Raw genomic sequence first — 27707 nt, forward strand, 5'->3', positions numbered from 1 at the left:
CTCAGGGCAGCTGAGACCTTTTCTCGTGAAGCTGATTGTGACACTTGTGGCCAACATTATTTGTACTGGAGAGTTCATCTGGTTGATGGGGGCTATTTTGCCTCATGATCTGTTGGGGGGCACACAGGGGGTGGTTACGTGTCCCAGTTAGACAAACCCCATGGTTTATCTTGCTGCAGCATCACCAGGGGTCTCACCAGTTTGCCTGGACATCGCTATCCTGTGGGTACAGAGCAGCCCACAGCCATGGACTCTGCTCTTGGCTGGTGCCTGTCACTCTCTGAGGGTGTTGGCTGTCCCCTGAGACCCCCAGCGTTCCCTGTGAGAGCATCCCCCACCCCCCCCCAGGGGTGCCGGTATAGGGAGTGTGTCTCTTTAATGAGGCTGGGCTTGGAGCAGCTCTGCTGCTGGCACAGGGAGTGAGGGATGGAGCGAGGGCGGTGAAGGAGCCAGTGCCAGAGAGGGAGCCTGCAGCAGGGAGAGGCGGGGAAGGACCGCTCATCCCCCGGGTACCGCAGCACCCAGACAGAGGGACAGGGAAACCCATCCCCAGGGAACAGGGCTCTGCAGAAAGCAGGGACCCAGCGGGTGCTGGAAGGAGCCTGCAGCCTCTGTGTCATCCTCATCCTCCTCCTCCTCCAGGTAAGGACCAGGGCCAGGGGCAGGCAGGGCAGGGACCATGGTGGCTTGGGACCCTGAGGGTGTCCCAGGGCTGCGCATCCGCTGTCAGGGCAGCTCTGGGTCATAGGAGGGGTGAGAGGTGGAGATGAGACAGCAGGGCCACAAAAGTGCTGAAATCACCATCCAGCAGGGACCAGGCTGGGCTGGCTCCAGTAACTGCTGGAACACGCTCCAGGTTATCAGCGAGGGGTCCCTGGCCCACGCCACAGATGTCCCGAGGTGGGGGACACTGGGACCCTCCTGTGGGGCTGCCCTGCCAGGATTTGCCTTTGTCAGGGGAAATCCATGGGGCTGAGACTTTTCTTTTGGGGAGTGCCTGTGTTAGGGTGCATTGAGGACAAGTAACTCCTGTTCCCTGACACGAGGATGGGTTTTTCCAGGGGTTTTAGTGGCTCTGGGGAGGCGAGAGCAGCAGCTCAGGTCCTGGAGGTGGTGTTGGAGTCAGGGTGGGAGTGCCAGCATGTGCAGTGGACTCTGCTCTCTGTTCCCACTCCCCAGCAAACAAAGCAGGAGGCACCACAGGCTGGAGACAGTCCTTTGCCTCATCCAGCAATTCCTTTCCTCTTCACTCCTCTTCGGGCTCTGCAAAGTGGTGTGTCCCATGGGTATAGGGCAACAGCACCATCACCTCCTGGCTCCATGGCCTTCTCCATGCCCCAGGAGTTGGGGTGGATCCTGCTCTCCTGCCTTTGTGCCCCAGGGGATGTCTCACAGGGAGGGGAGGCTGGGGCAGCAGGGGGTAAGGCAGCTGAGCAGCAGGGACAGCGATGGCTCTTCACTCCAGGCACTCTTGCAGAGGTTTGGGCTCCTCTCCTTCCATCCTTTCTATTGAACCTGCCTGTCTATCTGCCACCAATGGAAATTTCTCCTGGGTTTGCCTGTGTCGGGTTTGGCCTCCTCCTTCCCCCGGACCATGCTGAACCCCGGCTTGGGCGGCTTTTGCTGCAGCAGGTGAAACTCTGGCAACTCCCCACACAGCTAAGGAGGGTCTGCTGGGCTCTGGCACCTGCCTCCCTTTCAGCCTTGCTGGAAAACTCAGCCTGCCCACAGGCAAGAAGAGAAAAATTGATTTATTCTGACCTAGGGAAGAGCCAGCTCCTTATTGCCTTCACAGACAATTTTTAGCTGCCAGCACAGAGAGCTACCCCCAGCCTGCTGTAGCCCTTTTATACTGGGGGTGTTGCTGGTTTAACCAGCTCCTGTAGGCAGCAGGTGGAGGGGAGGAAGAAGAGAGGGCTGTGAAGGTACTGGAAATAGTGCTGGAGAGGGGGAGAGGGCTGGGGACCTGTTGGTGATGCCACATTGGCATCTGGGAACAAGTTGCTGCCCCAGGGAAAGAGGATGGAGAAGCCGGGGTGAGGACCATCAGGTCTGGTTTTATTCATTACCACAGGGCTTAGAGCAGTCAGCACAAAGCGTGGCAGGGCCAGATGGGGCCTGTTTACTCTGTGAGGGTAAATGTAAAGAGAAGTGATAAAACACAGCCGGGACGGCTTCTCCAGTAACTCCCTGGTAAACAAGCTGGCAGTGACCCGGCTGGCAGGCGGCATGGCAAACAGTGGGCACGTTGCTGGGCATCAAACTGGGTGCCTTGGGAACAAATTAAACAGCTTTGGGGAGAAATACATCTTTAATGGCTCAGTGTGGCTGGGTTGGAGGCACCCTGGTCTCCAGATCCTGTCTGGGTGCTGTGGTCGGGGCAGGAACCGGCAGGAGCCGTTGATGTTCCCAGCTGTGGAACTGCAAGTGTGGAGGAGCAGCAGGCTGTGCAGGGACCCTGTGCCACCTCGTGTGCTGGGAGCTCAGTTTGGGGGTGCAGCAGTGCGTGCAGCATCCTGCAGAGAGGGTGGAGGGCTGGTGATGATGGGGTGTGGTTGGGTGACCAGGATCCGCCAGCATAACCCTGCAATGCCAGCTGAGCATGTAAATGGCTCCTCTGGTGTAATGGACTGATTTTCCTGGGATGCAGCCATGTTGCTAATGCACTTCTGCACTTCTGCAAGGCTCCCTGAGAGTTTGGTCCCGGTGCTGCCTCCAAGGATGTAGCCCTGCTCTGCTTTCAAGGATGCTCTGTGAGAGCCGCTCTGTGGCCACACGCCGAGGGCACCCCGAGCCTCCCGTTACCAAAGCTCCTATGAGCTGTTCCCAGGATGAAGGCCGCTGGAGTGGGGGCACCAGATGGCTCCCTTGTACCTGGCTGTGTCCTTGCCCTGGGCACGCTGTGTGCTGGAGCACCAGCACATGGCGTGGGGCGGGGGCCTGGCTGCTCCTGGGTCACAGCGGCTTGGGGCAGAGCAGAGGTGCAGACCCATATGTGGAGCAGACCCCATGCCCACTGTCCACAGATCCACACAGCCAGGGCTGAGGCTGACAGGAATATTTTACACAAATACTTGATGGCACAGTGTGAGCTGATGTTGGAGAGATGCCTTGACTCCTGACAATTATTTGTGATGCTGCTCCTGGGTGTTTTTCCCAAGGGGAAGAGAGGTATGGAGTGGGTTGGTGTCACAACTGGAAGGCATCCCCAGCCACCTCTCTTCCTGCCAAAAGGTGGGACCCTAGACACTTCCATTTCTGGGCAAAGAAGGTGATGATCATCCACTTGTCGGGCTCCACCCTGCAGTGCATTCCCTCTGTGCTGTTCTTCCATGCAGCACTGACCTTGTTGTTAATTATTAAACCCCCAGCAAACACGGCTGGCTGCTTTGTCCTAGTTACACTGTGGGCTTCTCACCCCTCTGGTTGGCTTTTTTTTTTTAAACAAATTACCCTGGTAACCTCTGTGGACAAATGGAGATGGGAGGCAGCAGATGCTCCTCTCCCAGCCGGTGCAGGAGATGGCCTGGAGAGGCTCTGGAGCTGCTCTGGAGTGGCTGAGAGATGGGCTGCACGTGGTTGGCCTTTATCCATTCTGTTCAGGGGTCCCTGTTAGTCTGCCAGGGCTTGGGGCTTGCATGTAACCACTGCCCACAGGAGTTTTGTTGAGCTTTCTGTGGGCTCCTGTGGCTCCAGACCTGGTTTACAGGTGGGCTGGGTGCAAGGAGAGACCTGGGCCCAGGTCTGTGTGTTCTGTGCATGCTGAAGAACAGCCTGGGATGTGGGAAGGCTGGAGACCTGCACCCTCACAGGCTGGGCAGATGTAAATGGCTCATGGGCAAAGCCCCTTCCACCAGAGCCCGTCCCTGGGCACCCAGTGCCTGCCTTCCCTCTGCTCACAGCTGCCACTGAGGGACCATGCCAGGCCTCTACGCCCTCGTGTCCTGGGAGCCTCTGCCCCTGAAGAGCTCCACGGTGAAGGCTTGTGCCAACGGGTACTCCCTGAGCATCACTGCTCACCTCACGTACACCAACCCCCACAAGGAGCCTGTGGAAGGTAAGGGAGGGCTATGGGGTCTAGCAGGGACCCGGGCTGCCTGCACAGCCCCCTAAAACCCCTGTGCTGGAGAGCATCCTGCCTCCAGCCCGTCTGTGTCCCGACCCCCAAACCTTGCTCAGTCTGGGGAGTGAAGACGGAGGCCAGCAGAGGTGGGGCCACTGTCACACACTGTGGGCAGGAGGAGAGTGAGACTGAGCACACGGATTGCCACCACGGAGGGACAGGAGGATTTCATCCTCGCTCTGGGTTGCTCCCGTATCTCACTCGCCCGCGTCTCAGTCGTGCTGCGAGTCAGACGGGTTCTCAAGGGGCTCCCATGGGCTGTTCGTGCCACGGCAGTGGCCGTGCTGGCATCTGCCTCGGGGCTCTCTTCTGCCTGCAGGCATCTTCATCTACCCACTGGAGGAGTCGGAGGTGGTGGCCGGCTTTGAGGCAGCCGTGGGCAGCCGGCGGGTGACGTTCCAGGTGCAGAACCGGCAGCGGCTGGAGGACTGCTGCCTCCAGTGCAGCCCCAGCCCCGGCCGGCTGCGCCGCTGTGCCAGGGGTAAGTGCCTGGCATGGGGGGTGCTGTTGGGTGTTCCTGGCCAGGAGCCTCAGAACGGGAAGGGGGGAAGTGTGGGGGGATACGAGGGGCTGAGAGCCCCTGCCAGGCCACCCCAGTGCCTGGTGGGTCTCTGGGGCTGGAGATCTCAACATCTCCTTTCCCCTCCCTCCACCTTTTCTGGGGCTCTGCCATCATGTGCACAGCCTTCGTGACACCTGTGCCCTGCTGTCACCTTTGGGAGCAATTAGGGCCACTAAGGACTCCCTCCACAACCCCACGTGCCTCACTGACCTTCCCCCATCCCTCCTCCCTCTCCTGCCTAGGCCACCTTGTCTTGGATGAGGACGTGGAGCGCTCCACCTTCATCATGGTCACTGGCACACTGTGCCCATCGGAGAGCCTGGCTGTCACCCTCAACACAGTGCAGGAGCTGCCCACGCTGCTGGACGGGGCCCTGCGCCTCCTCCTGCCCCCCATCCTCACACCCCACGTCCCTGCCGACCCCGAGAGCGAGCCGGCAAGCTTGTGTGACGACAGGTTGGCCCTATGGTGATTTTCATGGCTTCCTCAGTCTCTGCCATCCCAGGGGGGCGATGCCAATGCTGGGCGAGCAGGCCGGGGGGGCAGGAGCCATCACCCCCTCTCCCCTTGCAGCCCCACAAGCTGTTTTGGGGGGCCAGGTGCCCGGAGCCAGTCACCCACTGTGGTGCCTGTGGAGAATGTGGATGTCTTTCGCGGACGACCCTACAACCCTTTTCCTTACGAGTTCGCCTTCGAGCTGCTGGTGAAGGGCCCCTGCTTGCTGGCAGGTAGGGAGGGTGGCTTGGGTGTTATCAGCTGGTTGTGTAAAACCTCCTTAAAACGTGGGTGATGTTCCCTGGTCCCTCCCTTCTAGGAGGATGTGAGGGCCTGTTCCTGGGCATCCTCTTACACTCCCTCCAGATGAAGAATCCCTTTTTCCATTCCATCCCTGGGGCTGGGACCCCTCAAAGTCACCCTGCCTGTGCCTTTGGGCAGCTCTAGGTCAGCAGTCTCCTTCCCTGGGGTGATGTGATGCACTGGGGAGAGGGTGGGTGAGGAGGGGAAGATGGCTGGTTGGTGGGGATGTGCTCCTTGCTGCTGGCCCAGTCAATCCCATTAGCTCTGTTGGAAAAGCCACTGCTGTGGGGCTTGGTGTGTGGGGGCTGAGGAGGGGGTTAGTGAGGGACTTACCTGCTGCCTTCCCTTCTTTGCAGGGCTGGAGAGCCCGTCACATGCCCTGAGAGCTGATGCTGACCCCTGGGCCAATTCTGCCACCACCACCTGTGTCACCCTAGCCGAGCCCCACCGCTATGACAGGGACCTGGAGATCATCCTCTACCCTTGTGGTGAGGGGAGATGGTGCCCTTGGAGGCTTTGAGGCATTACCCCAGAAACATCCAGAGCATCCCCCGGCCCCTTGCAGCACAGGGTAACTGTCTTGTGCCCCTCAGAGCCCCACAGCCCCCACCTGGTGATCGAGGAAGGCACCATGACGTACCCGGAGTACGAGGCGCACATCCGGAGCCGCCGGGATTACGTGCGGATTGCCAGGAAGGACAGCAGTGGCGAGAGACAGGTGACAGGGCACAGCTACTGCTGCCCCAGCCAGGAGGAGGAAAGGGAGAGGTGGTGGGCTCTGGGTGAGGAAGACGTTGGTGTGGTCTGGAGGGTGTGAGAAAGCCTCTGACCTGCCTGGCTCGCAGGTGGCTTTCGTGCAGAAGCGTTTCCACAAGGACATCTTCCCCAACCCCGTGCTGATGCTGAACTTCTGCCCGGCTGTGGAGGGCGTCCCGGGGGACCTGCAGAGCGTCACCCGCGAGATCCTCTTCCTCATTGACCGCAGCGACTCCATCAGCGGCCCCGACCTTGACAAGGTCAAGGTGAGGCACGGCCATGGGTCCAGGGGTGCTCCCTGGGTGGCCAGCCTTTAGCAGCTGTCCCTGGTCCCTGCTGTCACCTCAGGAGGCTTTGCTGGTGGCCCTGAAGAGCCTCCCGTCAGGAACACTGCTCAACCTCGCCAGCTTCGGCGCTGACATCAAGCCGCTCTTCCCATCCAGTCGCCTCTGCAGCAACGTGAGTACCACGGGCAAATCCTGGGGACCCACTAACCCCCCTTTGTCCTTCTCCCAGCTCCTTGACTGGGGTGGGGGCTGGTGAGCCGGGCTCTTTGCGCTGGCAGGAGACGCTGCGGCGCGCCTGCGAGCACCTCGGCGGACTGCGGGCAGACCCCGGTGGCACCAACCTGCTGGCAGCCCTGGGCTGGGCGCTGGCACAGCCCCTGCACCACGGCTACCCTCGCCAGCTGTTCCTGTTCACCGGCGCGGCAGCGGGCAATGCCAGCAGGATCCTCCGGCTGGTGCGCAGGCAGGCCAGCACCGTCAGGTACAGCGCCGGCACTGCGGCAGGGCTCCGTGTTCCCTAAATCCCCCGCGCTGCTCCCACTGATTTCTCCTGGCACAGCCTCCAATCTTGCCTGCGCCTGCCCCAAGGGTGTCCTTCACCCTCAGCCCACGGCCTCGGCTCTTCCTGGGGTGTTGCAGCCCAGCACAGAGCCAGGGCAGTGCTCTGGCTGTCAGATACCCCTGCCCACCCCTGCTAAAGGATTTGCCAGCTGTGGTTTCCATCCCCTGGCTCTCCCACAGGTGCTTCAGCTTTGGCATGGGCCCGCGGGCGTGCCGGCAGCTGCTGAAGGCCATGGCCAAGGTGAGCCGGGGCCGTGCCGAGTTCCTGGCTCCAGCAGAGAGGCTGCAGCCCAAGGTAAGACCCAGGTGGGGCCGGGGGGGCACTGGGGACACCGCTGTGTCTGACACTGTCCCCACTCCCCACCCCAGCTGATCAAGTCCCTGAAGAAGGCGATCGAGCCAGCCATCAGCGACATCACCATCGACTGGTACGTCCCCGACAGCATGGAGGCTCTGCTCTCACCCACCGAGCTCCCGGCCCTCTACCCCGGTGACCGCCTCATCAGCTACTGTGTCCTCTACAGCATCGCCCGTTTCGGGGACAGGCGCCCACCGGTACGGCTGGCACCGGCCTGGGGAGGATGGTCCCGGTGCTGCCGGCTGCTCCCCCAGCTGGGGGTGATGGTGGCGTCCTCTCTCCCCAGGGCTCCCGGGGTTCAGCCTTTCTCTCCCAGCAGGAAGTGCCCAGTCCTGGGCAGAGCCGGCAGCCACCCCAGAGCAACCCAGGAACTGGGGATGCCTCCCTGGAGCTTTTTTCTGGAAGTACAGAGGTGTCAGAGCGGAGTGAGTGGGGTCCAGAGCTGGGGCAGGGGGCAGTCATGGGAGCCATGGGCTAACAGGGCATCTGCTCACCGGGCAGGTATCGATCCTGTTTCTGGGGGAGACATCTGGAAGCGGATTTACCATCCCTCCTACATCCAGGAGCAGTATGTCCTGACGCACTGTTCTGTCAGCACTGACCGCAGCCAGGGGCTGCTCTCCCGCAGCTCCACCAGCAGCGAGTCCACTGGTTCCCGGGATGTGGCCCCTGAGGGTGGCTCCTCGGCCCCTGGTGCTGATGTCACCTCCCAGCAGGGCCAGAAGAGCCTGTCCCTCTGCGAGTCCTCCACCAAATCTGCCCCGCTGCCGTCTGCCCCAGCTGGCACCAAGGTAAGGAGGCCACTGGGGTGCAGGGGCGCATGGTGTAGGTTGTTCATGGCTTAGCTGGAGCCTCGGTGCCCTGTTGTGCCCAGGCATCTGCCCACTGGGCTGGGAAACAGAGGGCTGTAGCCTGAATTTTAAGCAAGGATCAGCAATGAATGCCATGAGGACGTTCCTGGGTGGTTTTGCCCTACTGAAGTGGGACAGCTGGGGACTAAGCAGCTGGTCCCTTAAGTGTCCCTGGCCAGCAGTCAGCTGAGTGTCTAACAGACACCCCTGAGCCAGCTCAGTGACGCCTTAAAGCTGCAGAAACCAAATGAAAATAGCTGGGCTGGCGTCACATAACAAATCTGTCGAGCCAGAGAGGAAAGGCTGCCTGGCTGGGCTTCAGCCTGGCTCCTTCAGCCCTCAGCCAACACTGCCAGACACTTCATTAGCAGTGAGCCACATCCCCACTGCTTCATACCTGGGTTTGGAACCCAGCTGGGTCTCTGGGATGGGGAAAGGCAGCTGCCCCAGTGACGGTGGCCCCATGGCTTGGTGAGGCCAGCTGTCACCCAGCACCAGGACACGCTCCTTCCCAGTGGCTTAGGTAACCCACTCCTGTCACACAGCAGTACAGCTGGTGCCCTTTGCTGCTGAAATGTCAAGCGTAAGTGATTTCCCTGCAGAGTAAATGATCCTTCCAACTCCCTGCTGCCGAGGTGAGAGGTGGCATGGGTGCCACTGCCCTGACATGGCTTTTAGGGGAAGCATCTTAATGCAGGGACATCACTCTGCACTGGGGAACGCATCCCATTGTAACATCATCCAGCCTGAGCATCCTAGTTAACCTCACTTCTGCACACACACAAATCCCTGGCAATTCCAGCATCAGTCTGAGTCAGTCCCCAGGGATGTTTGCAAACTCCTGTGTGGGTGCTTCCCATGCCTGTGGTGCCAAGGCAGCATCCCTGGGAAGCAGCTGGTGCCAGCCCGCAGAGCACTGGGGCTGACGACAGCCAAGGCTCCACCAGCAGCCCGAGAGGTGCGGGTGCCCCATCACAGCTCAGGGCAAGCTGGGCTCTGTGCCAGGCTTGCCAACAGCCCTGTCCCCACCGCAGGTGCCGGTGGCCCTGAGCACGGAGGAGCTGGCGCGGCAGAAGAAGGCGCTGGCACGCGCTGCCCTGGCTGGGCGCAGCTTTTCCACGCCACACGGGGAGCTGGACGCCCATCGCCTCTGCCAGGCCCTGGAAAAGGTGTCCCAGAAGAGGAACCAGTCCCTGGAGGGGCGGCTGGATCAGCTGGCACCTCAGCCGCTGCAAACGCAGCCCAGCGCGGCGGAGTCAAGTGTGTGCCGGCTCTGGGGGCGCGGGTGGCGCGGTGGGGCAGGTGCCCCCGCCTCGCTGAGCCCAGCCTTTGCCGTGTCCCAGATAATCTCCTCTCGCCCACACACCTGGACTGGGACATGCTGGTGGAGCCCTCCTACCTCTTCAGCGCCTCGCCAGTGCCCGAGCCGGGGCAGGCCAGCCTGGGTGAAGCGGGCACGGCCCTGCGCTGCCAGGTGGTGATCCACGCGCTGCGGGCCGGCGGGCCGGTGTCCTGGGAGGTGACAGCCTCGCTGGAGTCCCTGCTGCAGCCCCGGGAGGTGCCAGGCAGGGAGGTCCCGCCGCGGCGGGCGGCCAAAGCCTGGGACAAGCCGCTGCACCGCCTGGCAGCGCGCTCCGTGGTCCGGGACAGCGAGAGCGTGGCACAGCGGGAAGCCAAGCTGGAGCAGGGTGGGTGCCGGTGCCTCTCCCCACTGCGGCTCCAGCATCCCCCCCTCCCCTGCCCTAACCACGTTGCTCCGGGCAGGTTTTGCCCGCCGGTTCCGCCTGAAAGCCGTGCAAACCAGCAAAGCCTGCAACGTGCCTTCCCTCTACACCCGCCTGGTGCCCGTGGACGGTGCCACGCAGGCGGCCCTGCCCGCAGCCCCCGAGGTGTGGGGCATAGGTACGGACAAGGGCCTGGTGGGAGGGGGCAGCAAGGGGACAGAGGGTTGAGGTGGCATCATCCCTTGCAGCTGGCTCAGCCGGCCGGACGAGAGCTGCTGCGGCAGGGAACTGGCACCACCGGAGCTCCTCAGCGGGTCAGGGGCAGCAGCAGGATGTAGAGCAGCAGGATGAGGCCCCTGGCACTGCAGGTACTGATTTAGACCTTTATGTCAACTCATGCTCCCCAGGGATCTGCACTGGGGTCTCTGGAGATCCTCAGCTGCTGCCTGTGTGGGGCCGATCCTGCCTAGGGTGCTGTGGATATCTGGAAAGAGGCATCTGCCCTGTACTGGGGAGGGGGCGTGGGGGAACAGCATAGCAGCCCCTGAGAGCAGCTGTGAGCCATGAGGTCCCTGGAGCCCGGGGCCCCACAAGATTTTGCTCTTTTGCAGAGCGAGATGAGATCGCCAGGTCTCTGGGCAGCATCTCCTCCCCTACCTTTGGCTGGGAAAAGCCGAACCACTCAAACGGTGTGTCCAGGCTGGAGGGGGCCAATGGCTGGATGAGGGTGGGAGATGGGGTACCCTTGATGTCCTGCCACAGCTGGAGCATCCACTGTGCCCTCAGTACCCTGGGCACGTGGGCTGAGCTGCCCTCCCAGGTACTGGGCAGCAGGACACACCTCTGGGTGCATCATGTTCCCACTGTGCTTAACTGTTCCCCCTTGCAGGGCCTCCATCCAGCCCCTCCACCACCTCCATGGGCTCCCAGAAATCCACAGAGAGCATCACAGGCTCCAGGTGACACTGTGGGATGGGGGGATACAAGGGACCAAAAAAATGGCGCATTGTGGGGAGAAGGGGACAGTGCCACTTTTTGGGAGATGCTGGTCCCCTGTCCCCTGCCAGCTCCTGCAGCATAAACGGGGGGGTTTGGTACTTCAGCCCCTTCCCTGCAGCAGCTTGGTGTCCAGCTGTCTTTCAGGAATCCCTCCCAATCCTGTTATCTTGCCTGTGACCCCACAGGTTTAGCCTGAGCAGGCGCAGAGGTCCCAGCCTGGTGCTGCGCTCGCAGTGCCTCAGCCCCGAAAGCGAGCGCCCCAGCAACCACGCGAGCCACGACTACCTCCCGCTGGTAAGGACCTGCTGCCTGTCCCCTGTCCCCATCCCAGCGGGGGAACCTGCCCTGCTGGGTGCCAGCTGAGCCACCCAGGTTGTGCCCGATTGCACGAGCAGCAGAAAATGCTCCCAAGTAGGTGCCTGCTCAGCCCTGCTGCACCCTTAAATGTCTGTGGGGCTCTTGGTTGGCTTTTTGGGGGGCGTTCGACTGTCCCTGTGCCCCAGGGACACTCCTGCAGCCCCCACTGTTTGGTGCTGCGGTGGGTCTGCACCCCTGCCTGCCTCCCCACTCGTCTGTCCCCCTCCTTGCAGGTGCAGCTGCAGCAAGCCCGGGGGCCGTTCCAGCTCACCGAGAGCTTCTCTGAAGTGGTGCAGATCCCCCTGGACCGCCTGCGCCGCGCCTCCCCCTACGCCTCCCACCGTGCCAGCCTCAGCCCCGTGTCCCCGGGGGCCAGGAGCATGCCTGAGGCAGGGCCCGGGGCTGAGGAGGGCGAGGAGCCCATCACAGCCCCGCAGCCCAGCTCGCCCCCATCCCGCAGCACTTGCTCCGAGGTGCCCAGCGCAGCCGCGTGGGCGCAGGCGGACAGCGGGCACGGCTCCGAGTCCGACACCGGGCCCCACTCGGCTGCCCCCTCTGAGGCCGGTGTGAGCTGCCAGGACATGGGGCCAGAGGATCTGGAGAGTGCCAGCTGGGCCACGGCGGTGGCCTTGGCGTGGCTGGAGCACCGCTGTGCTGGGTTCTTTGAGGAGTGGGAGCTGGTGGCAGCCAAGGCGGATGCGTGGCTGCAGGCGCAGCGCCTGCCCGAGGGGGTGGACGTGGGCTGCCTCAAAGGGGCAGCCAGGCACTTGTTCCTGCTGCTGCGTCACTGGGACGAGAACATCAAGCTGAACATGCTGTGCTACAACCCCAACAACGTCTGACGGCCGCCCAAGGGGCCAATAAAGACACCTGGCTCCCAGCCACCTGCGCTGGTGTCTCTGTTATCAGCAGAGAGCTGCTGCCTCCATTCAGGCCATGCCAGGACTCACCAGAATCCTAGGAGGGGGTCACCAGCCATCTCTGGTGGGAGGGAGCAGGCAGGGGAATAGGAAAAGCTGTACTGGAGGGATTCCTGGGCTCCATCAAAGCAAATTAAACCTTGAGGCAAAGCAGTTTTGCAGCTCCTCTCTTCTAACCTCACCCCAGAGGCTGCTGCCAGCCCTGGGCACCCCCTTCCCACAGCTGGGAAGCGAGAGTGCCCATGGCTCCAGAAGATACTCTGCCTTCCCTCAGGTGAGGCAAGTCCAAGGACAGCTGTTCTGACATCATCACAGGACAAGGATTTTGGGGAAGGGCACACAAAGCCCCCTTTATTCGGAAGTCCTGCCTTTTGGGGTCCCCACACCTGCCCCCTTTGCACAGTTCCAGGGCTCACGGCCTTCTTGGGATTGCTGTGGGCAGCCCGGGAGTCAAGTGGGAAAAGAGCAGGCAGATGGGGCAGTTCCAGAGGCCAGTTCCCACCGGCCATCCCCACTCTCACTGGGCTTTCTTGGACATGGCTGTGGGTTTCCTGCTCGGTGCAGGGGTGTGTGACACTGGTGTGGGGGCTGTGCCGTACCAGAGTTGGAGCAGGATGAGTCCATGGCAGATGTGCAGGGAGAGGGAGCTGCAGACTGTGGAGGGGTAGGTGTTCCAGCAGAGCTCGATCACGCCCAGCAGCAGCACCCTGTGCAGGGGGAAAGCTGGGGGTCAGTGTGGGGGACACGCCAGCCATCCTCGCTCCCAGCCCCACAGCAGATGGGTGCTCCCCCTCCCTGCCAGCACGTACTTGGGCATGTGGGCGAGCTTGGTGGTGGGGGTGCACCAGAGTAGGTAGGGCAGCGTGTGGAAATACCAGACATAGAACTGGTAGTGCAGGGAGCGGCTGCAGCAGACACCCAGGAAGTTGGAGGAGAAGAGGATGAAGACAATCCATGCACTGGCATTAAGGGGGCAAACACAGGAGGCTGGAGCTGTGGTCCCACATCAGCTCCCCAGTATAGCTGCTTTTCCCAGGGCAGGCTGGTACAACAGCACTGCATGACCTGGGACCCAACCAGGTTTCTGCCTGCCCTCTCCCTCCCTCCTTGCTGCCCACCCTGCCAAAGGATATTGTTGACAGTCAAGCGAGGGGATGCGGGTTTTCTTTTGGCAGGATCCTTCAACAGAGTCAGGATGTTCTCTTTGGAACTGAGAGGGAAGAACAAACATTGATCTAAGCTGCTGAAAGTCTCTCCCACCCCAGTGTTCCCCTGTGAGCCACAATGCCTGGGCCGTAGATTGCCCAAAATAGGGCAGTAACTGCCCTCCAATCACGCCTGCAGCACTGCAGGGGTGGGGGAGTCATAGATCTGTATCCTGCACATGGGATTGGCAGGGATCAACACCCGTGGGGAACCCCAGTTCTCACCTGTGCCACCGGTGCAGTGCAAAGAGCCCCAGGCCTGCCAAGTGAGCCAGGAGCAGAGCAGCATGGAAGACTCGATTGTGGAAAACCTCTTCTGGGAGGAAGCGCCAGTTCACTGTCCACTTAAACTGGAACTGGCGGCCCAGGTCAAAGGAGCGGGTCAGGTACCCCACGGGGTTCACCAGCAGGAAGGGCAGGCCCAGAAGCACCTGCCAGGGACACACCAGCACCATCACAGAGCCCTACACCAGGTCACTGTTACCCTGGCTACCTCCTGAGAAGCCCAGTGCTATGTGTGGTGACAGGGACAGTCAGCCAAAGACGAAAGTCACCTGAGTTAGACTATTTATCAACACCCAGCTTGCTGTGAGAGGCCACAGGTGCTGGTACTGCTGTCTCCACCCATGGCTCTGCAGCCTGGCAAGGCAGCCCACTACTCCCTGCAAACAGGGACCCACCTGGAGCAGGGCACAGATGCAGAGCTTGGGGATACAGCCCAGGAGACCAAACCGTTGCAGGAGGAGAAAGAGGAGTCCAGGGGCGAAGAGGAGGATGTTCATCTTCACGGACACAGCCAGGCTGAGCAGGAAGCTGCATTACCACTGCGGAGCCCACACGGGAGCCCAGGCAGCCCCTGAGCCAAACGCAGCCTCCTCCTGGGGCTGAGCTGGCTCACGCACCCAGCACCCCGCGGAGAGCAGCTCCCAGCCCCTCACCTGAAGAGGAGGCAGCCCCAGGACCAGCGCTCCTCCAGGAAGAGGTTGATGGCGAGGAAGAGGATGGCCATGGCCACAGGGTCGTTAAAGAGCCGCAGGACAAAGATGGAGTGGATGCGGTATGAGGCGCAGCACATGAAGAAGAAAACATAGGGAGGGACCTTGCAGGGGACAGAAACACAAAAGGGTCAAGCAGCCTGTCCTGGAGTCCCTGCTGCTGCTGCTGAGCTCCTCCACAGCCAGGTGTCCCCTCGCCAGGGGAGTCCCAAGCGCCGGCAGGAGCCCTGGCCGCAGTACCTTGCTGGTTCGGCAGTAGATGCGGAAGACGAGGAGCAGGTTGATGAGGTAGAGGCCGGCGAACAGGTACTGTGCCAGGCGGACATCGGAGCCGCGGCCCGTGGCGTGGTACAGCCCCAGGAAGATGTACACGAAGCCGGCGGGGTAGCTGTGGGGAGAGCGGAGTGAGGCCCGGCCCCGCGGCCGGAGGGGAGCCGCCGGTCTCGGCGAGCCGGTGTCACCGTCACTCACACCAGCGGCCCGGTGTCGCCCTTCAGCCGGGTGTAGTCGAGGGTGCCGTTGGCGAATCCCTCCACCTCCTGCATGTAGGCCTTCCAGTCGATCTCGGTGTCTGCGGGACGGCGGGTCAGGGCCGCGGGGGCACTGCGGGGGCTGACCCGCCTCCAGACCCCCGGCCCGGCCCCGCTGCCAGCGCGGGCTCTTCCCCCGCCGGCCCCTGCCCCTCCGCCGGCCCTGTGCCCTGCCCGGGGGGCCGGGGCAGCTCTGTCCCCGTGCCTGCGGCATCCCCGGGACAAGCGCCGCCATCACCTCCCAGCCCGGGGCCGCGCCGTCCCTATCCCCGCACCGCCCCGCACCGCCATCCCCGGGGCCAGCCCCGGGCACTCACAGGGGACCCTGCGGATGACCCAGAGGTTGACACCGCCCTCGGCCAGGCAGAGGCAGGCGGCCACCAGCGGGGTGTAGCGGGGCTCCAGCAGCGCCGCCCGCCGCTCCCGCCATGCCCGCCGCAGCGCCGCCGCCCCCCGCCCCGCCGCCATTCCGCTCCGTGTTTCCGCCCGGAGCGCTGAGCGCGGCGCGCCGGCCCGGACCGGAAGCCGCACGTGGCGCCCGGTGCTCCCGCCCCGCTCCCGGGCATGGAGCGGCGGCGCGCTCCCGCCGCCCCGCCCCGGTACGGGCGGCGCCGGTTCTGGGACGCGCTGTACCGGCGGGAGGGCGCCGAGACCCGCGAGTGGCTGGGGGGGCTCTCCCGGTTTCTCCCGCAGCTGGAGCCCGAGCTGCGCCCCGGTGACCGCATCCTCGTCCTCGGTACGTGCCCCGTGCCCGGCGTGCCCGGTGTGCCCGGCGGAGGGCGGGTGGGCGGGGCTCAGGGCCCCGCCGGTGGATGCGCTGGCGCTGGCCGCCAGGGGGCGGTGTGGCACCGGGCCGGTACCGGGAGCTGCGCGCAGCCCGGCCCGGCGGGGCGGCCCCGGCGCCGGCGGCGCTGTGGGACAGCGGCGGGTACAACCGCCCCGTAATCCCACCTGCGGTCTGATCCGCCGGCAGGATTAAGGGGGTATAATCACCGATCCTGTTAGCGGATCAGCCGCTGCCAGCTGCGCTTAATAGCCCCCAAATCCGCCCCCCTCCCCGAGATCCCCCTCGGCCCCCCCGGTGAGCGGCCGAGCCCCGGTGGAGCGGCTCCGAGAGGAGCCCCCGCTTGGTAGGGCGGCTCTCCCCGTGTCCTGTTGAGACACCAGTTTTTCCATCCCTCTCGCCATTGCACCCAGTTAAACCCCGCCGAAGTTCCCTAAGTTCCCACTGGAGTTATCCAGCAAGCTCTTGGGACCAGGGCCGGCTCCTGCCCCACAGCGCACCGGGAGGGATAACTGGGAACGCCCTCTGCCTCTCTCCTGCCTCCAGCCTCCCCACTCACCCCACCCCATGGTGAGTGGCTCAGGTGTGCAGGGCTGCCCCAGGATAGGAGCCCAAAGCACCACCTGGCAGGACAGGGGTAATTAATGAGTAGCCCAACACTCACTATCGGGCACCAAAGCCATGACCTGCCCCTCTCCAGCAGCCCCAGCCCACCCGCACCCTCCCCCAGACTGCAGGAGCAGAGCTGGGGTGCCAGCACCCCCAAGGGCACCCCGAGCCCTGTGTGAGCTGTGCCCCACACAGGCTGTGGCAACAGCGCCCTGAGCCACGACCTGCACGAGTTGGGCTACACCGACGTCACCAGCATCGACTTCTCGCCCGCCTGCATCGCGGCCATGCGCGCCCGCTACGCCTCCTGCCCCGGCCTGCGCTGGGCCGTCATGGACATCCGCGCCCTCGCCTTCCCCGACGCCTCCTTCGACGTGGTGCTGGAGAAGGGCACCCTGGACGTGCTGATGGTGGAGGAAACCGACCCCTGGGACGTCTCGCCCCAGGCAGCCGCTGCGATGCGCCGGGTGCTGGCAGAGGTACGGGCTGGGGGGACCTGAGTAGGGGTGCAGAGGGTGGACCCCATCCCCATTTGGGGTGGGGGAAGGTGCTGGGTGCCTCCTCATCACCTTGCGTCCCTGTGAGTGCCCCAGCCGGTGTTTCTGTCCTGCCAGCTGCTGCTGCCTGCTCAGCTATGTTGCAAGGGGGCACCTGGGGAGCTCCCAGCAGTCCTGGGAGTGGGAGACTGCCCCCTCTTACAGCCCATCATTTCCTCCCCGGGGAGGTGGATGGAGCAGGATGTGTGCCTGGGTCCTGCTGGAGAAGTGGATGACCCCTCTCTTTATTTGCATGCTAAATACAAAGAGTTGGCAGGAAAAATTGGCCCCGTCCTTTGCGGGTGGCTGCAGGGGACCTAGGGGGACACACCGAGGTGGCCCTGCCAGCCCAGGGCAAGGTGATGACCGCGGGGCTGTGAGAGCTCTGCCCCTCACACCCCCGCCCCAGCTTCGATCGCCTTGCCGGGGTCCCCATCATCTGGTCTGGTGTTGCCATGGCAACTCCCATCAGCATCGACAGGGCCGTGGCGTTGCCACGGGGACGGTGATGCCTCAGGGCCCCGTTAATAGGCAGCGTCGGGACAGGATTGAGCCTGTCCTGGCGCGGGGTGCGGGTCCTGGCAGCCTCTCCCACCCTGCGGGAATAACTGCCAGGGTAATTAATTGCTGCACCTCCCTGGCACCCCGGGGTTGCAGGCACGGGGTGCTGCAAGGCTGCTCATGGCTGTTGACAACTCTCCCAGTCTTCCCTTGCCTGGCTGAGCCTGTGAGGGAGTGCAACCCCCAGCAGGGCAGTGGGGCTGTGCTCGCTATCCGTGCCCTGCCCTCCTTGCCAGCGCTGCTGCCTGTCCTTGTCATTTTGCCAAACGGCAGGGATTTAATTTTCCCTTTTTTTGTTTTCCCTTTTTAATCCTCTGCTCAATCCCTGCCCTCCCCCAGCATCGCTGGGTACCAGCTTCCACCCGCAGCCTGCTGTCCTCATCCCCGGGGGGATTCGCTGGGTGTTCCCACTTGCTCCCTGTTTTGGAGGTCCCTCCAGAGGGGTCTGTCCGTGGTACCTCCCTTCCCACCGCCATCCTGCTTCACTGGGAGGTTCCCAGCCTCTCCCTGGGGGCATGTAAGAACCTGAAAATCCACCCTGCCTGTGGGGACACCCCAGGGACACCCTGTCCCAGCCAGCTGGGGACAGCGGGTGTGGCGGGAGCGGGAAGCGGCCCCCTTGGCCCCCCTGCTCCTGCTGACGGCGGGGAAGGTTTCCTGCGCTCGTCTCTAAGCAACGGCCATTATTGCTCTATTAACAGGGATGGGATGTGGACATGCGGGATGCCTCGCTCACTTCCAGCCGGAGATCCCTGCCTGCCCCCACCTCCGGGGACCCCCCTCCCCTCCCGTGGGTTGGGAAGCTGTAGGGTCTTCCCAGGGCAGATTTTCAAACGTTTAGCAGGAGGGATACTGAGCCAAGTGCCCAGAGAGGGATGTAGGGACCTGCCTTCCCCTTTTCCTGGCCAAAACCGGTAAGGTTTGGTTGGAAAGCCACCGCCACAGCAGGGGAGGACACACAGGCTGCCTGTCCCCTCCGCTGGCCCCAGCCAGAACTCCCCAGCTGGAGCTTCCCAGCAGGATTAAACAGAGCTCGGGAAACCCCCCACTTGGCCTCCAGCCCTGTCCCCTGCAGCGGTGACTCTCTGCCCTTGCCGGGGGGGGCTGGGGGTGTCCCCGCCTGGGGCAGGGTGCCGGGGAGGGGGCTGGACGCCCGCCCGCCCTGGGCATCGCCTTTGCATGCTGAGCACGCGGGCACTGGCCGTAAAAGCCTTTTGACATTGGATAAAGCCAAGCAGGAAAATTGATGTTCTTTTCCATCCTGTTAGCGGGGCTTAATTCCAGCAGGGAGAAAATGGTGATTAAAAGGGTTGAGTCCTTTCCCATCAAACACCCCCCGCATCCCCCTCTGATTCTGGGTGTTGGTGGTAGTACTGGGTGGTCTGGGGAGGGGTGGGTGGGTGGGTATCCCATGCTGTGCTAGCGGGGAGAGCCTGTGCTCAAAAGGATGAAGCTTTTCCCATGCCAGGATTGGGTTTTTATGCTGTCTGCTATGGGTGGGAATGAAGAGTTTTGGGGTGGCAGGGAGAGGTGGAGCGTGGGGGACCCCTGTTCCTGATAGCCCCACCTGTGAGTGGTTTGGGGACAGGTTAGACCCGGGGGGTCAAGGTTAGGACAAGAGATTTGGGGCTGTGGTGGGAAAGGCTGGGAAGGGTCTTTGGGAGAGCTGTGATGGGAAAGGCTGGGAAGGGTCTTTGGCAGATGGTGATGGGGTCCCTGGGAAGGGAGCCAAAGGAGTGAACCTCACTGCGTTCCCCTACCCCATCCTGGGGGTTTTCCTGACGCAGGTGAGCCGGGTGCTGCGCCCAGGGGGCTGCTTCATCTCCATCACCTTCGCCCAGCCCCACTTCCGCAAGCCCCACTATGCCCAGGAGGCCTTTGGCTGGTCCCTGCGCCACGCTGCCTGTGGGGACGGTGACGCCGGCGCCTTCCACTACTTCCTCTACGTCATGCGCAAGGGGCAGCCCCTGGACCCCCGGGATGTGGCCCTGGGGCGCCGCCTGCACCAGCCCCCCCCGCCCCCCGCCCCACCACCGCCCCCCGCGCCCCCGGACGACGACGAGGACTATCTGCTTGCCATCCAGCTGTGACCCAGGGGGCTTTCCCAGCCTCCCCCCACCCAACAAAGCCTTGAGATGCTCCATCCTCACAGGTGGGAGACAGGGAACCGCTCCACCCCCCTGCAAGGTGCCCAGTGATGTGGGTAATGGGAGCAAAGAGGGGGATACTTGGCCTCCTCTGAGGGGCACAGGGATGCTCTGGTGGTTCTGTGCCCCCTCCCTGGCCTTTCCTTGCTGAGCTGGAGAGCAGCCAGGATTCCAGGCTTTGCAGCCAGTAATGAAACCAAATCGGGTTTAATTTCACCCATCCATCTTGCAGGGAGTGGCTCCCTGTCCCCCATCCCTTCCCCTTGGCACAGACAGCTGGGCTGAGGGCACAATGGGGGCGCTGGCACTGGGTATAGGGGCAGAATTGGGGGTGCCCACTGCTCCACCCCCCACCCCATCCTGCACCAGGACCCCTGCCCCAGCTTCCCTGGCCACAGGGGGGTGCAAGGGCACTGTATTCTTGTCCTTGTCACCCCCCCAAGTAGTGGGGGTACCAGCACGGGGCAGGTGGTGCCACAGGGCTGGAAGGGCAGCACATCTGCTTCTTTCCCCATCCCTCCCCACTCCTGCCTGTGGTGTGCCACACAATCCCGGTGTGCCGCACACGCCTGGCTGTGTCCCCCTGTGCCTGGGGCCAGCAGCACGGTGACACGTGGGTGCCACTGGCAGTGTCCCCAGAGGCTCTTTGGGCACCAACTCCCCCTGGGGTGGGCAAAAGGGACCCGTCCTGGGCTGGCTGGCGGTGACACCACAGAGGCACAAGCTGCTGGGCTGCTATTTCAGGCAGAAGGTGTAAGTGGGTCAGCCAGCGGCTCCCCCTGCACCAGGAGCCAGCAAAGGGCTCTGGGGTAAGTCCCCATCCTGGCCATGCCACCCCATCCCACAGGCACCCCAAAACCAACTGGCACGAGGAAGGGACAGAAAGGAGCAGGCAGCTGCCGGCTTCACCTGGGTACATGAATGTATTTTATTCATTGCATTTAGTTCACCAGTACAGTGAAAAATGGCATTTAAATTTACAATGGATCATTCGTAGAACATCATGACACAAGTATCTTTTTTTTTCTTTTTTTTTTCTTTTTTTCCTCAGTTTTTTGTTTGTTTTTTTTGGGTTTTTTTGTGTTTTTTTGGTTTTTTTTTTTGCGTCGTTGTCTCCATAAATGCCACTCGTAGGTTATTGAAAAAGATGACAAGTTTCTCATGCACATCAGAACCCCCCGAGAAGCTTCTTAAAAAATAAAATTAAATTAAAGTACAAAATTAAAAACAACGACTCAGGCCGGTCCCTGCCCTCCCCACTCTCCCCTGACCCCACCACCCTCGAGCGAGGGGCAGTGCTGGGACCCCCCTGGCACCTGCAGCTGGCCCCGGTGGGCTCTGCCCCGGTTCTGCCGGGAAGGAACTGCAGGGCCGGTGATGCTGCCAAAGCCTCTGGTGCTCCCGCTGCCTGCCAGCGGGGGGGTCGGGCCAGGGGTCCCTGCTCCCCTCCCTCCTCCTGTGGCTTTCCTCATGCTCCCTCCATCACTCTCGCCCCCCTTTAATTTTTGCCCTCGTTTTTTTCTTCTTTTTTTGTCTTTTTTTTCTTATGGAAAAAAATATGAACCTTTTTTTTTTTGTTGTTGGTTGGTCGGTTGTTTTCGTTTGTTTTCTCGATGCAGTTACTTTGACATCTCAACGTCAGCAGATCGTTTTTAACAAAGATTCGGATATAAAAATACAAATATGAGGAGTTTCTGTTTAAAAAGAAGCGTGCCGGAGTGGTGGGGCTGACCCTCGGCCCCCGGGCCGGCCGCCCGGGCCACCAAGCTCATGCAAAAAACGATGGAGCAAAAAATGTCTCTGGACAGCAGCGCTCCCCCCCCAGCTCATGGGGCCGGGTCGCCCCGGAATTCGGGGACCCTCCGCCAAGGAGGATTGGGGGGACGCGCCGCGGAGCGGGGGGCTGGACCCCTTCCCCGGGGAGGGGGGGGTCTTCGCCCAGGGTGGGGGGCTCGGCGGCTTGTCCCGGCCCCGGGGGAGGCGGAGGGGTAAAGTGCATGGCTCGGGGGGGGGTGGTGGTGGCTGCAGGGCCCCCCCCCGGGCCGGGGGGGACAGCGGGCATGGCCTCCCCCTCCTGGTCGGCGGTCCAGCCACATGCGGGGCGGCGGGCTGGAGCTGGAGCGGGGCTCGGCCGGCGGTCCTGGCGGCGGGTCCCGGCTTACACCCCCGGCGGCGACTTCTCCGTCATGCCCTTGAGCACCTCGTCTATCCGGTCATCCTCGATCACCACTGCGGGGACAGGGGGGGCGCGTGGGCGAGGGGACGCGACAGTCTCTGCCCCTCTCTCTCTACCCCCTTCGGGCTCCAGGTGTGCCCCCGGGTGCCGGGCAGCCGGGCAAAGGGGGTTCAGGTGGGTACAGTCGGGGTGAAGGGTGGGGGATCACCCCCCTGCCTGGCTTGGGTAGGGGCAGCATCCCCCCTGCAGCCAGCGGCTGCCTCTGGATGGGTGATTAGGGAAGGGGGGGCAGGAATAGACCAGGAAGGACCCCCCCTCCTCTCTGCGGCAGGCGCTGATGAGAGCAACAGGACTGGAATGGGTAATGACCCAGCGGGGGGAGCACCGCCTGCTCGGCGGGGGTGGCAGCCAGACCCCCACCAGCATCACCCGCTGCGCAGGACACCCACCCTCAGCATCGGCACCGCTGGCGGGGGAGCCGGACAGCCCCCCACTAGCATGGCGGGCTGCACGAACCCCCATCAGCATCACCATGGGGCTGAACAGCCCCCTGTCATCTCACCTTCCAGAGAGACCCCCCCCCAGCATCACCCACTGGCAGCCCTCTCCCCAGCAGCAGCGGTGGGAGGCTGGGCAGACCCCCGTTAGCATCACCAGGGAGCTACACACACACCTTCCCCCTACCCCACACCACGGCCGGCTGGGCAGGTACCTCCTATCAACATCACTCCGGGGGTGGAGGGCAGACCCCCACCCCAATATCACTGCTGGGTGGTCAGTAATCCCTCCATCACCCTCCTGGGGGTGGATTAACCAGATCCCACCCCCCACATCCATCGCCAGAATCACTGTGAGAGCAGAGGGACCCCCCCCAACACCACCGAAGGAGAAGCATCCCCCCATCAGCCCAGGGGGTGCTGCTAGACCCAGCCTCCACCACTGCAAAAGGGGGCAGTGGAGCAGGCAGCGCTCACCCCCGTGGGGCTGGGGTGTATTTGAGCTTGGGGGGAACTCTCCCCTCCCTCCTTACCCCTGCAGCTAAAGGAAGGGTGTTTGTCTACACAGGACCCCCAAGCAGGTGGGATTGGGGCTTCAGGAAAAGTGGGGGCCATTTTTAAGGGTCCCCAAGGCATTGGGAAGGATCAATGGTGACAGATCAGGGTGCAGGCAGGAGAGGGGGGCAGTTCTTTGGGTCTGATGGAAGCAGGGGAGATGCTGCTGGAGATGCTGCTGGGGTCTCTGCAGCAGGAGGTAAAATACGGGGGGGCAGGACACAGCTGTGCTCACGGAGCCCTGGGGGACAGCAAATGCGGGGGGGATCTGCTGATCAGCGTGGCCAGAGGCTGCTGGTGGTCTCTGCGGCAGGCAGAAATGTGAAGGGAGAGAGGAGAGGGACTGGGAGGGCTGTTCTGGTGACCCTCGGGTACAGGCTTGTTTGTAAGAATGAGAAGGGGCAGTCCTGGGGGGCTGGGGAGCAGTTCCGAGGGGTCCCAGGGGCACTCGCGGAGGTGCTGGGGGATAGTCCCAGGGGCAGCCCCAGGGATGCTGCAGGGTAATCCCGGGGGTAGTCCCGGGATGAGGCGGGGGCTGTTGCAGGGCAGCAGCGGGGGAACAGTGTGGTGTCTGTAGCAGGGGATGGGGGAGCCTGTGGTTTTGGGGGCGGGTGTCAGTCACAGAGCTGGGGAGGCTCAGGGTTGCCGGGGGACAGTGCTGGAGCTGATGTAGGGCAGACATGGGAGATTCTGGGGATGCTGGAGGCAGTGCCAGAGGTGGCAGGGGACAGTGCTGGGGATGCAAGGCAGAGCCGGGAGTCGCAGGAATGCAGTGGGGCAGCGCTGGGGATGTTGCAGGGCAGAGACAGGGGCTGCCATGGGGCAGAACTGGAAATACAAAGGCTGAATCGGGAGTCTGGGGATCTCGTGAGGCGATATTGGGGGTGCCAGGGATGCACTGCCCAGTGCCGGGAACGCCGGGGAAGCAAGGGCAGGATCCTGGATCCTGGGGCTGCTACGGGAAGGTGCCGGGGATGCCGGGGGGCAGTGCCGGGGATGCTGCAGGGCAGATCCGGGGACGCTGCAGGGCAGAGCCGGGGATTCCAGGGCAGAGCCGGGAATGCAAGGACGGATGCGGGGGTCCCGGGGATGCCGTGGGGCAGCGTCAGGGATACAGGAGGCAGTGCCGGGGACGTTGCAGGACAGATGTGGGGGTTCCGAGGATGCCGTGGGGCAGTGCCGCGGTTGCAGGAGTCAGCACCAGGCTTAAAAGGACAGATCCGGGGGTCTCGGGAATGCCGTGGGGCAGTGCCGGGGATGCAGGAGTCAGCAGCAGGGATGCCGGGGATGCTGCAGGGCAGATCCGAGGGTCCCGGGACAAAGCCGGGGATGATGCCGAAGGGCAGATGCGGGGGTCCCGGGGCTGAGGCGGGGTTGGGGGGGCAGAGCGGGGGTCGGCGGTACCTCTCTTGGCGCGGCCGATCTGTCCCAGCTTGGGGGGCCGCTTGCCCTGGTTGCCCCCGAAGAAGGCGTTGGTGTCCTGCAGGCGGCAGCTGAAGGGCAGCTCCCCCGCCTCGGGCTCGGCGCCGTAGCGGCCCACCTTGTCCTCGCCGTAGGGCAGCACCTGCGACATGGCGGGGCCGAGCGGGCCGAGCCGCGCCGCGCCGAGCCGGGAGCCGGTCTGCGGCGGCGGCGGCGGCGGCGGGGAGGAAACCCGGGCGGAAGGATGAAGTCATGCATCCGGGGGGAGCGGGGACCCCCCCGGCGGGGGGCGGCTCCGGAGCGCCGCGGCCCGGCCCGGCCCGGCCAGGACAGGGACGGGGGAGCCCCGCGGACGGTGCCCCGGGACCGCCCGCCTGGGATGGAGACCCTACCGGCAGCCCCCGAGCACAGCGATCCCCCCTCCCCGGCACGGCCTTTCCCTCTGCTCAGGGGTGCCCCCAACCACGGGGTGCCCCTACGGAGAGGTGAACCCTTGTCACAGGGTCAGACAGCTGAGGACCACCAGACACAGCTGGGCCCTCCCCTGGCGTGCAGAGATGTCAAACGGAGCCCCAACACCCTGCTCCAGTCCCCCAGCACCCCACAGACCGGAAAGCTCAACCCTCAGGATTCCAGGCCAGCTCCCACCCTGGGTCTACCTCAGCCCCTCGCTTGGGTCCCTTGCCCAACACCCATCCAGGCACCCACTCCTGTAGCCCCATTCAGTGCTGGGATTCCCCCTGGCAGCCACACCAGTCCTGCCTCAAGCCCTGCCAGTCCTCTGGGCCCCCACGTGTGCATGTGTTTGTACACATCCTCCTATTCTGTATCTCTGCAGGAATGCAGGGGCGCACAGGTGTAATTCTGCAGGTGTCTGTAGGTGGGGCAATGTGGGGACTGTGCCCTCAGACACCCCTTGTCCCACTGACCCTTCCCTGGGGGCTCTCTGTGGAAAAGGGGAAGGGCTATCCCCTGTGGGGACCTGAGATGGGGCAGCAGGGGTGATATCAGTGTCCCCCCAGAGCTCCATTTGTATCTACACACCTCTACCCCAGACCCACCCTGGATCTTTCCTCCTAGTTGTTGACTGCCAGGGCAGTGATTGCATTAACTGGTGGTTGATTAATTGGCCTTGGTGGTTCTGAGCAGCCTCACCCAGGACCTCCCCCATTCAGGTCACCTGGGGCAGCTGGGGGGGCTATTTAAGCTCAGGATAAAGTTGGTGCTTCTTGAGTGAACCGTGGGTACGGCCATGACCCCTGGATCTTGGAATGATGGTGACAGCAGCAGGGCTATGGCTGGCTGGAGAGGACAATCCTGGCTTGGAGCAGTCTGGTTCCTGCTGTTCCCTCATATCCATGTCCTGCTGCTCATATGGAGGTTCTGGGTTGGCAGCAAATCCAGATCCCTGAATGGAAATGGCACTTCATTCATGCCAGCCCACAGCCCCGTGAGAATATCTTGACAGGGTGAGAGTGGCGTTTTCCAGACAGCCCTGTGGTCCATCTTGTTGTTCCAGCATCTCCATAGTCTGAGATCTTGTTGAAAGGTGCTGCAGGAGAGCATCAGCTAGGCTGGTCCATAACGGCAGGCAGGTTCTTCTATTTTGGGAAGGCTCAGCCATGCTTTTACCTTTGTGTCTGGATCTGCAGAATATCGGTCCCCGCTGTCCCCTACCAGAGCCAGGTCGGGGCAGTGGTACCTGCTCTCCTGGCAAGGCAATTCTTTTATTCATGCCTTTGCTGGGGAACCAGCTTGAACTTTTTCATGTGAAAGCTTCTGCTCCTGTGAAAAGTGCCTGGGAAAATAGGCAAGAGGCCCACGCTGAGATGTGGCCTGCTTTTCCCGTTGCTGAGCCCACGTGCCACTGCCCGTGGGCAGGGACAGGCAGCCCGTGGCACGCGCGGGGCCGGGGGTGAGTGACAGAGGAGCAGATGGGCTGTGTGGGATGTGAGTGGCACCGGTGCAGCACTCCAGGAGGGTTTCCAGCCTGGCAGGCTGCTGGGGAGAGGCTGGAAAGGGGTCACCCTGGGAATGGCCCCACATATCCCACACCTGTATCTGTACAATGCCTCACACCTGGGGGAGCTACTTGACTTGGCTATGGAGTGAGGGGCAGCTCTGTGGGGCTGCCTGGGATTTGGGGTGTGGGAAGGAGCATGTGCCCATCCCAGGCAGGAGGAGGGTTGGATTTGTGCCAGCACAGCTGGGCTGTGGGTGGGACAGGGCAATGCTGTGGCTCTGGGCTCTGCATCTCCTTGGGACAGCTCTAGTCTCTGGTTCCCCAAGGGTGCTGCTTGTCACGCATCCCTGAGTAGCAGGGGAAGGTACCAAGGACCTGAATGTGAGTGGGTTGGTAATGGGGTGCATAATAGACCCCCCTCATCCTCTGCCATTGCATGTAGCATTCCCCCTGGTGAGCCAGATGAGCACCCTCCTTCCCCTGGCTCTCATCCCACCTTCCTTATTCGTCTTTTAGCAGCCACGTAATCTCCTTTCTTGCTTCCTTTGCAGCCTTTTGTCCAACACAAAGCCAACTCCACCGGAAAGAAGCGGCTGTGGGGGTGGGAAGCAGGGTGTTCTTCCTGCCCTGGCTCCTTAAACCTGGGCAGCAGCCCCTGAGCTGGGACACCTTGGGGATGATGCAAGGGCTGGAGGCCAGCCATGCATGCCCCTGGTGGATATGGAGCTGGGTAGGAGGCACAGCAGCAGACCAGCTGCCGTGGGGCTGGCAGTAGAGGTTGTGCTGCATCACCCACGCTTGGGTGATGCTCTGGGAGCTCACTAGTCCCTGCCGTGCCCCAGCTCCACACCTGGATACTGCCCCTGAGCCCTGCACCCTCGTGGGAATTCGGGGGCCTGGTCCAAGTGCTGTGATGGAGGTGAGAGCTTTTCCTGCAGTCACTGATGGTTCAAGTGGTTTTATGGTGGAAAATCACCCTGTGTGTGTGCAAGTGGCTTGTGGTGGAGCACGTCCTGCCCATGCTCTGCAGGGACCCCGGGCAGCTGGAGCTGGGAACCACCAGGCACTCCCTTCCAGGCCAAGGCTGGCAGGAATGGGGTCGCTATCCTGGCAGGCAGGGACTGGATGTCAGGGAGCTGAAAGGAAGCAGGAAGCATCAGCCACAGGAGCCAGGGCTTTCCCTGCTGCACTGTGGGAGGTAGTGCTATCACCTGGGGCTGGTGCCACAGAGCTGGGGGCTGCCAAGGCATGCCAGGAGGCCAGCGCGGGTGCCTCCATCTGTGTTGCTTCCAGCCCTGCCAAAAAACGTGAAATGGCACTTCTGTTTCACAGCAGTGGCAGCCACTGGGGGCCTCACTGAGTGCCTGCTGTTGGCACTGATGCTCTCCCTGAGTCTCCATCCCAGCACGAGGGACTATGTCACCGGTAAGG

General features: G+C 62.8%; 4 protein-coding genes across 7 annotated transcripts; 2 read left to right on the top strand and 2 right to left on the bottom strand.

The window, feature by feature from the left end:
• Nucleotides 1-355: 355 nt before the first annotated feature.
• Nucleotides 356-12256, top strand: VWA5B2 (von Willebrand factor A domain containing 5B2). 4 transcript variants are annotated; one of them, XM_030280201.4, is made up of 22 exons: nucleotides 356-642; nucleotides 3903-4057; nucleotides 4443-4604; nucleotides 4928-5153; nucleotides 5259-5413; nucleotides 5840-5971; nucleotides 6077-6201; nucleotides 6329-6505; nucleotides 6588-6698; nucleotides 6805-7007; nucleotides 7268-7382; nucleotides 7457-7642; nucleotides 7762-7870; nucleotides 7947-8236; nucleotides 9331-9556; nucleotides 9640-9984; nucleotides 10061-10198; nucleotides 10269-10388; nucleotides 10632-10709; nucleotides 10910-10979; nucleotides 11205-11313; nucleotides 11610-12256. In XM_030280201.4, exons 2-22 carry the CDS (start codon nucleotides 3919-3921, stop codon nucleotides 12216-12218), a joined length of 3825 nt encoding a protein of 1274 aa, XP_030136061.4. In that variant the 5' UTR covers nucleotides 356-642; nucleotides 3903-3918; the 3' UTR covers nucleotides 12219-12256. The 4 variants fall into 4 exon arrangements, with proteins under 4 accessions (XP_030136061.4, XP_030136062.4, XP_030136059.4 ...); XM_030280202.4 differs by having other exon boundaries at nucleotides 7765-7870; XM_030280199.4 differs by having other exon boundaries at nucleotides 357-642; nucleotides 7732-7870.
• A 363-nt stretch (nucleotides 12257-12619) lies between these two features.
• ALG3 (ALG3 alpha-1,3- mannosyltransferase) lies at nucleotides 12620-15494 on the bottom strand. The gene is made up of 9 exons (XM_030280215.4): nucleotides 15344-15494; nucleotides 14968-15067; nucleotides 14737-14884; nucleotides 14440-14600; nucleotides 14182-14302; nucleotides 13727-13932; nucleotides 13430-13506; nucleotides 13106-13250; nucleotides 12620-13003 (listed from the first exon to the last, which is right to left on the bottom strand). The coding sequence occupies exons 1-9, from the start codon at nucleotides 15492-15494 to the stop codon at nucleotides 12814-12816; spliced, it is 1299 nt and encodes a 432-aa protein (XP_030136075.1). The 3' UTR covers nucleotides 12620-12813.
• A 96-nt stretch (nucleotides 15495-15590) lies between these two features.
• EEF1AKMT4 (EEF1A lysine methyltransferase 4) lies at nucleotides 15591-20901 on the top strand. The gene is made up of 3 exons (XM_030280224.4): nucleotides 15591-15762; nucleotides 16615-16898; nucleotides 19304-20901. Exons 1-3 carry the CDS (start codon nucleotides 15591-15593, stop codon nucleotides 19604-19606), a joined length of 759 nt encoding a protein of 252 aa, XP_030136084.4. The 3' UTR covers nucleotides 19607-20901.
• On the bottom strand, nucleotides 20568-24573 carry CAMK2N2 (calcium/calmodulin dependent protein kinase II inhibitor 2). The gene is made up of 2 exons (XM_041718084.2): nucleotides 24296-24573; nucleotides 20568-21892 (listed from the first exon to the last, which is right to left on the bottom strand). The coding sequence occupies exons 1-2, from the start codon at nucleotides 24462-24464 to the stop codon at nucleotides 21822-21824; spliced, it is 240 nt and encodes a 79-aa protein (XP_041574018.1). The 5' UTR covers nucleotides 24465-24573; the 3' UTR covers nucleotides 20568-21821.
• Between the last annotated feature and the right edge of the window lie 3134 nt (nucleotides 24574-27707).

Source organism: Taeniopygia guttata, chromosome 9 (genome assembly GCF_048771995.1).
Source record: "Taeniopygia guttata chromosome 9, bTaeGut7.mat, whole genome shotgun sequence".
Taxonomy (NCBI): Eukaryota; Metazoa; Chordata; class Aves; order Passeriformes; family Estrildidae; genus Taeniopygia; species Taeniopygia guttata.

Excerpts from the sequence above, each read along its gene's own strand:
- VWA5B2 (XM_030280199.4), top strand. The coding sequence starts at position 3,919 with ATGCCAGGCCTCTACGCCCTCGTGTCCTGGGAGCCTCTGCCCCTGAAG. Across the intron at positions 7,383-7,456 it reads CAGAGAGGCTGCAGCCCAAG|CTGATCAAGTCCCTGAAGAA; the intron begins GTAAGACCCAGG and ends TCCCCACCCCAG. Across the intron at positions 9,985-10,060 it reads GGAAGCCAAGCTGGAGCAGG|GTTTTGCCCGCCGGTTCCGC; the intron begins GTGGGTGCCGGT and ends TGCTCCGGGCAG.
- ALG3 (XM_030280215.4), bottom strand. The coding sequence starts at position 15,494 with ATGGCGGCGGGGCGGGGGGCGGCGGCGCTGCGGCGGGCATGGCGGGAG. Across the intron at positions 15,068-15,343 it reads GGTCATCCGCAGGGTCCCCT|ACACCGAGATCGACTGGAAG; the intron begins GTGAGTGCCCGG and ends GCCGTCCCGCAG. Across the intron at positions 13,507-13,726 it reads GCACTGCACCGGTGGCACAG|TTCCAAAGAGAACATCCTGA; the intron begins GTGAGAACTGGG and ends CTTCCCTCTCAG.
- EEF1AKMT4 (XM_030280224.4), top strand. The coding sequence starts at position 15,591 with ATGGAGCGGCGGCGCGCTCCCGCCGCCCCGCCCCGGTACGGGCGGCGC. Across the intron at positions 15,763-16,614 it reads TGACCGCATCCTCGTCCTCG|GCTGTGGCAACAGCGCCCTG; the intron begins GTACGTGCCCCG and ends TGCCCCACACAG. Across the intron at positions 16,899-19,303 it reads TGCGCCGGGTGCTGGCAGAG|GTGAGCCGGGTGCTGCGCCC; the intron begins GTACGGGCTGGG and ends TTCCTGACGCAG.
- CAMK2N2 (XM_041718084.2), bottom strand. The coding sequence starts at position 24,464 with ATGTCGCAGGTGCTGCCCTACGGCGAGGACAAGGTGGGCCGCTACGGC. Across the intron at positions 21,893-24,295 it reads GATCGGCCGCGCCAAGAGAG|TGGTGATCGAGGATGACCGG; the intron begins GTACCGCCGACC and ends CTGTCCCCGCAG.